The sequence below is a fragment of the Enhydra lutris genome, unplaced genomic scaffold, assembly GCF_002288905.1.
Source record: "Enhydra lutris kenyoni isolate GAN:26980312 unplaced genomic scaffold, ASM228890v2 scaffoldscaffold14, whole genome shotgun sequence".
Classification (NCBI taxonomy): Eukaryota; Metazoa; Chordata; class Mammalia; order Carnivora; family Mustelidae; genus Enhydra; species Enhydra lutris.
In genome coordinates this window covers 9,029,431-9,037,766 of record NW_019154098.1, presented here as the reverse complement: position 1 = coordinate 9,037,766, position 8,336 = coordinate 9,029,431, and the positions used below count along the sequence as shown (strand labels likewise).

The 8,336-nt window shown below is 50.9% G+C and overlaps 1 protein-coding gene across 2 annotated transcripts in view; it reads right to left on the bottom strand.

Annotated features, from left to right (window-relative positions):
* Positions 1 to 337: 337 nt before the first annotated feature.
* Positions 338 to 8,336, bottom strand: part of LOC111146755 (N-myc downstream regulated 1) — a 52,395-nt gene continuing 44,396 nt past the window's right edge. For both annotated transcript variants that reach the window (XM_022502437.1, XM_022502438.1), the window contains exons 15-16: positions 4,778 to 4,829; positions 338 to 1,476 (exon numbers count right to left, since the gene is read on the bottom strand). In XM_022502437.1, the coding sequence (XP_022358145.1) occupies positions 1,265 to 1,476; positions 4,778 to 4,829 (264 nt within the window). In that variant the 3' untranslated portion in view covers positions 338 to 1,264. The remainder of the gene's footprint in view (positions 1,477 to 4,777; positions 4,830 to 8,336) is intronic.

The window sequence follows — 8,336 nt, the reverse complement described above, 5'->3', positions numbered from 1 at the left end:
AAGAGGGGGACGGCAATCCCATGGAATATTCCAGAATCCTTTCATCTTCTCAGCCAACACTCCCCGTGTGAATCCCCACCCCCTGCAGGGGCAAACTTCTCCCCGAAGACCCAGTGATGCTACCAAGTCAGAGACATTCGGCTGCCACACTCAGGTTCAACCCCACTAGTCAGAGATTGGGAGCTGGAGTTAACTCAATCACCCAAGATTCCTGGGAACCGGGGTGGGATAGACTGAAATCGAGACTGCCCTGGATCCCATCACAACCACAGAAATCCCTTAGATCTAATAAACCAAATACCACCCCCACCCCAACCCCCTCCCTGCCCCACCCCCACCTCCCGCCCCACAGCGTGGAGACTCATCACAGCCACGTAGGGCTGTTTGGAATGTTTCCCTCCATGTCAAAGAAAGTAAGTACAAACCTAAGTCATCTTCCCCATGAACGAAATCATCACTCACGTATTCGGGGTGGGAAGTCGGGGCTGCGGAGGAGGCGGCAGACAGCAGAGCCAAGGGCTCCGATCCAATGACACCAATGTTTGCCAAGACCATTTCTTTGGAAAGCCCAGAGATTTTGCTGCCCACTTTCACTGTCCATTGAAAGGATGCCAGAAGAACAGGCCTGTATGTTTCAGCATGAAAAAGTGGATATATACGCTAAATTTGAAAATCTATGTCTTCATGTCAACTGCGTAGATTTGTTTTTCCAAACATTCTAGCCTCCACGTAAATTCCACCTCTCTCCCGCTTCCTGTTGTTGGAGTTCAAAAAGAGCTACCTACAATCTGCTGCTCTCCCCTCCCCAAATCAGAACAGGGCTCTGTTTCCCGAAACTGGGTCAGTTTGTCTTTAGTTGGAGAAGAAACAGGAAGGAGAGGGGGCTGGCTTCCGACAAAGTGCCCTTTAGAACCAGGATGCTCGGGTCAGCCTAGGCCTGGATTTAGGAAGTGTTTAGGGCGGCGTGTCTTGTTTTTGGCAGTTCGGCGTCTCTGAGAGAGGGTGGGGGATGGCCATCAGGCCAGCCCGGCCATGAGCACAGACACTGAGATCCTTCTTTTCCTCTGGTCCGCCCACCCTGCCCCTGCTGGGAAAGGCGCCCTTGACAAACCCAGTCTAACTGTGTGCTCCCCCAGAGCTCTCTTACACCATAAGCTTTGGGTTAATACGAGTTACGTGTGGTGTGGCAGGCGGGGATGGGAAGGGCCAGAGAAAGGGCAGCTGCGCAAGCCCAGAGTCCAGGGGCAGCCGTGGTGCAGGCCGCCTAGCAGGACACCTCCATGGACTTGGGCCCGGTGCTGTTGCCAGTGGCCCCGGAGTTGGGGGTGATGTCCAGGCGAGCACCCTCGCTGGTGTGGGAGCGGCTGCGGGTGCCCTCGCTGGTGTGGGAGCGGCTGCGGGTGCCCTCCAGGGACGTGACACTGGAGCCAGAGGCCGTGCGGGAGCGCATCAGACGGGTCATGCTGGCCGAGGGCACTGAGGAGAGAGAAAGAAGATGCACCCGCTTAGGGACCCAGTTAGAGAACACGACAGCACCTGCACGCCAGCAACGGTGGCTCCTCCTGCCTGACCTGTCCATCCCGGTATCCATCCAGCCACCGGGCTCCCCGTCCTCTCTGTATCTGCTCGCAGTGGTGGAGAGCAAGTCCCCGTGAAGCTAAGAACTTGCGATCCCATGGTGGCTTGAACCTAGAGGTGGGTCTGAATCCAAGTCTGCCGCTTGCTTAACAGCTGTGTGACTCTGGGAATGTCCCTCTCGGAGCCCTCCAAGCCCATCAGTAAAATGGAAACACCGATCCCCCAGCATCAGCAACCCCGTGTGTGCCCACGTACCACAACCCTCCACTGTCAAGACATCCCCGGAGGACACCAGCTGGGCTAATCCCCACAAGCCACAAGTGAGGAAACCAAGCCCACCCCCGCTCAGCAAATCTGCAGCCCAGCTGTGACTTGTCATCTCTTCCAGAGAGCTCGTGAGCTCCCAGGAACTATCAATGGTGATGCCCATCCTTTAGCACTTGTAAGAGCCTTGCACAGAGCAGATGGCTGAGAAAGTGAAATGAAGACAAAGTGACCCCTCCCACCTGCACTGGGCTGAACCCTGCCCTCTACTCCCCCCAAACTCATAACCACCAGCCCCAAATTCATAGGCAGCAGAACTGAAGAACAGAAATATGGTCCTTGCCAATACTTTTTGTTAAGATGAGGTCATACTAGATTAGGCTGGTTGTTCATGAGACAGAACATCCCTACACGTGCACGTGCGTGCGTGCGCACACACACACACACACGCACACACACACGCACACACACACAGCCATGTGAACCCAGGGCAGAGGTGGGAGTCATGTGGCTACAGGCCAAAGAGAAGCAAGGGCTGCCAGCTCCCTCCAGGAGCTGAGATGAGGCAAGGAAAGATCTTTCTAGAATCTCCAAGGGGGGGCATGACCTTGCATACATCTTGACTTTGGACTTCTGGCTTCTAGAGCTGTAGTAGCATGAAAGCAAGTTTCTCGGTGTTTTTAAGCCATCCGGTTTGTGAAGATCTGTTACAGCAGCTATAGGAAGCTAGTACACCCCCCAAACAAAGCATCACTGCGAAGGCCACACTGAGCAATCGGTCACAAGCCAAGGAACTGGATACATACACAAGCCTGGCGGTGACTACGCCGGTCACTCCGAGGACGCAAGGGCTGGCCTGCTGGGACACGTGCCCACAAACCCGACAAATCCTTGCCGCACTGAATTCCCTTCTCAGTGGGAAAAACACTCACTTCCCAAGAGCGAGTGTTTAGATCCAGGGAGAATCGGGATCGCTCCCACACCTGTCGCTCACTCTTTTTTCTGAACCCCTATTTCTCAATCCCCCAATCTGAGAGTTCTTCTGATGTCACAGTGCTCAAGGCTGACCAGCAAATGGTGTCACGGATGCAAAGAGTGAGTCCTGCCTGGCCTAGCTTGAGCAGACGCTCCGCAGATGACTACTTGCTTTCTCTGTGGTTCATGCCTCTGGGAGGAGGCTCCTCCTGGTTTCTTCCCTGTAACCTGCCGATGCTTCAGCTTCCTGGAAACAGAAGCTGGTGTTGTGTGTGTGTGTGGGGGGGGTGTATATGTGTGTGTTGGAGGGAACAAGGCCTGCCTTTCACTTCCTTTCTCCTCAGAATACACTTTCGGGGCAGAAATCCAAAGCCAGGGCAGGTCCAAAGCAAACGAATCATGATGTGCGCCCTGCCAGGTAAACCAAGCCCGCCCCGCGGCGGTCTCCGGGCGCTGCCTCTGCCTGCTCGCTTTCCCATTGGCCGGTAGCTGAGAAGGCAGCAGACCCAGAGACAAATGTTTTCTGTTGGAACAGGGCACCTAGGGACACGGGCCCTGCCTGCAGCATGTAAATGAGACTCACTGGCTCTTGGCCTCTCTAGAAACTAAAGGCAGCTGTGGCCAATCTTAAGAGTGTGGTCGGCTTACCAAAGATACCATTACTATTTTAAATGAACAAAAAGTTTCCGGCTCCGAGGGGAAAAAAAATGAATAGATTAGACATTCAGACATCCTCGTTAAGATGGGCACATAAATTATAATTCAAAGCCGTCGGCAGAAGGAGCCAAAAGAACCACGTCACGGCTCACACCTCAACTGGTACCATCTGTGGCCGCAACCCACCAGAGTGCTTACACTTGGCAATGGTCTGTCCTGGTCATGGGACTGCACTGCTGAAGAAGGCTGGATGTGTCTAACAACTGAACTATAACCATCATGTAAGAAACAGCACGTTCCTGAAGTATGCTTCTATTTCTCCTTCAATTCCCAAATCCAAGGACTTGGCAAAGAGGCACGGTCTTGAATACGGGTGACTTTATCACCCACGTACAGAGCTTTATGGTTTTCAAAGAACTTTCAGAGATACCCACTCTGCTTCTTGCTTAATCTCTCCAAACATCAGTTCCATTATTTGTAAGATGAGGGTAAAAGTCTTCATAGGATGGGGCGCCTGGGGAGCCTAGGGGGGGCTCAGTCATGTAAGCATCCAACTTTTGATTTCGGCTCAGCTCATGATCTCAAGGTTGCAAAACTGAGCCTTTCACTGGGCTCTGTGCGGAGTGTGGAGCCCAAGATTGTCTCCCCCTCCCGCTGTTCCTAACCCCATTTGTATGCACACGCATTCTCTCCCTCTCTCTCAAAAAAAAGGGGAGAAAAAAAAAAGTAGCACATAGGCTTACTGTGACGGTTAAATGAGGAAAAAAACCGAAGGATTTACTAATAATCTTCCATCATGACCATCATCACCACCACCATCACAACGGTAAGTCTCTTAAGCAAGCACATAATCACATACACATAACTTAACGAATCACTAAGTTTTACCTCTGAAACTAGTAATGCACTCTATGTCAATTAAATTGAAATTAAATTTTTAAAAAAAGCAAGCAAGCATGTAACCAAAATGTGGAAGATTTTCAGGGTTCCACTGTGCTCTTTTTGGTGCTTAGAGGGTGGGTCCTCACCTAAATCTAAAGAAAACTCCATTTGAAACCATACCTGGTAATTCATGGAGGGAGATGAAGCCACCGTGGTATAAAGAAGATACTAGAACCTCCGCACTACCACCCATCCACCACACACCTAAACGTTTCCTCCCCTGACCTTCCTAGTTTGCAAAAAGCTGAGGCTGGCCGAGAGTACTGAGCGTAGTTAGTTACAAGCCCGGTCCAGGCCATTGCGTTTTCAATTCCCATGCCTGCCCCTCACCCCACCACCCGCCCAGAAAGGCCACACTTACTGTATCCCATGCCCTGCACGAAGTACTTGAAGGCCTCAGCAAGCTTGGCTGGCTGCAAGAGGAAAAGGGACAGTATGGTCAGTCGTCAGAGGTCCCCATCCTGAAGGGCTACGTGGAGCTGTGCCCACAGTCACCTTTATTAAAGAGCTGGGCCCGAGAGGGAAGGCCACCCCGTGCTGATTGGACAGGGAACAAAAGAAAAGGAAAGACTATGGGTTAGTCATGGGGAGCAGAATTCACTTTGGCTAGGGAGAAAAAATTGTAAATTCACTTCATAGCTGGGAGGGGGGGGGTCTGGTCATGTTATTTGACCTCTCCTGTGAAACACGGAGGGATGGCCACACTAACTGCTAAGGGTTTCCATGAAGAAGATTACACTGATAGTGATGTGTCCAACTCAGCATCTAGAATGAAACAGCACCAACAGCCTGCAGCATTCCATCTTCTTTTGACAATAACCTTCTGAAGTTGGTGCCATTTCCATGTATGTTTCATTGCCGAACAGTCATGGAGAGGTGAATAATCCATCCACGGTCTTACAGTCAATTCATGCGTGGTCCTACAGATTCATCTCGGGCTTTCCAAACTCCATGCTTTCAAGGTAATTCACTCTCAGCTTCAAGAGAAGGCTGGCTGGCTGGATGGATGGATGGAAGGATGGTGGACAGGTAGATAAAAATAAGACGGATGGATAGAAGTAAGGAGGATGGACAGATGGATGAAAAGGATGGATGGAAAGAAATTAAAAAACAGAAGAGAGATTGATGGATGAATGGATGGATGGATGGATGATGGACAGCTGGGTAAACCAACTAACCAAATCTATGGGCTACTTTAAGTGAAATGAGTTGGGAATGCTGAGAACCTACCCAGTTCCATCAATTAATCTCTCCAAGTTTAAATTCATCTGAACTGGGAAGTGAAATGTTCTCAAGGCCATACCCACAGTCCCATGAACCGCCAACTCTCCCAAGCGATGTCCTGGGTCTGCGCTCCTCAGCATCTTTCCGCCCCAGTGAGAAGTCATCGGCAGTCGCAGTGTTCCTGCCCACCCCCACCAACGCCTGCCACTATTCTACAAACAGCCATGTGACATTTAAAGGAGAGGCTGTAGGGTGGCTGGGTGGCTCAGTCGGTTGAGCGTCTGCCTTGAGCTCGGGTCATGATCTCAGGGTCCTGGCATCGAATTCCGCATCAGGCTCTCTGCTCAGCAGTGAGTCGGCTTCTCCCTCTGCAATCTCTCTCGCTTTCGCTCTCTCAAATAAATAAAACCTTTTATAAAACATAATCAATAAATAAGGGACAGGCTATGTTCAAGCTACCCTCTGGGGTTTGTGAGACAACAGCAAGTGACAAGAGTTGCCATTGGGACTGCAGAGAGCCATGGGCATCAGTGCCCAGCACAAAACAATCCTTCAGCCTCCCTTCCCCTTCCGTGACACTGCAACAAACACCTGTTCTTCTCACCTCTAAGGACTGTAGGCCTTGCAAATGGAATGAGGGATGGGGATGCCCTCTATAAACAGACATCCAATTCTCGTAAGGGCAGGAGGAAGAGGAATGACAGTAAAACGGGGTCTCCCTGGACTGGTCTCCCAGAAGCCTGGGCTGGTTCAGCCCCTGCCAGGCTTTTACAACGTGTTTCTATTATGGTCAGGATTGGAGCTGTTCTCATTTCCAATACAGAAAAGGAAGGGAAAGGGGGAGGGACAGGGGGAGGGAGGAAGGGAGGGCAGATCGAAGGAACCCTGGGGCCCCTCTCCCCGAGCCAGCCTGAGGACCGCGGGCCCTGGAGAAATACTGTTCCGCTAGAAGTCCAGCAGCGAGCTGGATGCTGAAGGATGCACCACTGGCATGCCGATATTAACCCCCGCTTCTGTCTAAGCAGGCTCTATGGCGGGGAGCCCATCTGTTCCCTCTGGAGGTGGGGCCAGCCCAGCCTTCTCTGGTTTCTCCCAGCTGTAATGAGGCGTAACACAACAGCAGATAAAACACTGCAAGGATTTTGTCCTTTTCTAGTGGGAGCGGAGGGAGCCACTGCCAAGAGGCTAGTCGAGCTACCAAAAGCCACTTGTGCCTACACTTCTGTGCAGAGTTCTAGAGGGAGTGGCCGCAGTGAGAGACAAAGTAGAGAAACGAGTCAAGCCCAGGATGCACCTGTTGCAGAAATCTGCTTCTCGGGGGTCTCCCCTTTAGAGCCCCCAGAGAAATACTCCATGACCCCAGACAGAAGACCGTTCTCTGTTGGGACAGCTCCAGCTAGTACGAAGATTGTTCTGCCCCCAGATGGACCTGTCAGCCGTTGCCCCCTCCCTGGGACTCAGAGCCAAGACTCTCCCTTTTCCATCACACAGTCCTTGAAACTGGCAGGGCCGCATGAAATTAACCAAGAGCTGATCCTTCCCACACTGAGAGGCTCTCCAGAGCCCCACAATGAACAGTGAGAAACTGGAAACTACCTGTAAGTGTCCAGCAGTAGTGCGTCAAGAAAACCAATTACGGGTTATCTGTGTGATGGCATTTTGTCCTGCCATTAAAAACAAGGTACAGAGCATTTTTAACCAAAGGAAGAGAGAGCTTGGAGATGTCAAGTTATGTGGACTAGTAAAAAATAGATATGCAATACGATCCTAATCTTGCTTAGAGTAACAAAAATTAAAATGTACACAAGTATATAGAGAAGGAGACTAGAAGCAAGTAACTTTAAAGTTTGTAACAACGGTAGCCTGAAGTCGGGGAACTAGGGATGTGTTTTTTTACTATTCTTTTACTCACCTGTATCTTTAATTTTTCATGATGAAAATGTATTACTTTGTAACTAGAAAATTAGAAGTACTAAATAGCATTGATTAAAAAAAAAAACAAACCTCAAACTCATAAAATACACATTTCAGGTGCTGGTTCATTACTGAGGAGGGCACATAGCCCTTCTCTCCTCTGAAAATCTAAGTTTTGTTTGTCTGATCTCCCCAGCCTGACGTCATTGCCTGGATGATGGGCTCATGGATAAGGCGGCCCTCAGGGCACGTGTGAGTCCAGGGCATGGGTGCACCTGCCAGGGAGAGTCAGTGGGAAGACCTAGGGGGATGTGGTCTTAACCCTCTGGTGCTCGGCGCCCTCATCCCTGTCTCTCCCTACACCCTGGCAGGTGAGACGGACCCTAAGTGCAGGATCACTGCTGCAGGAGGCTCCCACGGTGGGGGCACAGGGGGAAGGAGGATACGTGTATGTAGAAAAAGATCCAGATTCTATTGTTGTCCATCAAGAAAGTGCTGGATTGCAGAAGCCATGAAGTCCCTTTCAGGAGGGCAGGGAACAGAAGAAAGAAAAGGCATCATTCCATCCTTCCCACCGTTCGGCGGCAAAGGCGACCAACGATCCACATCATGTTCCACGTTAGGATAGAGAAGAAAACTATGATGATGAAAACTTAAGGATAGAGATTCCAAAGTTTCTTCCCTTGTTAGGTCAGTGGGGTTATTTACGGGTGGGGGATGGGAGGGGCGAGTGGTTGTGCAGCAAACACTGCACTGACGTCTGTGCGCACACACACGTGCAC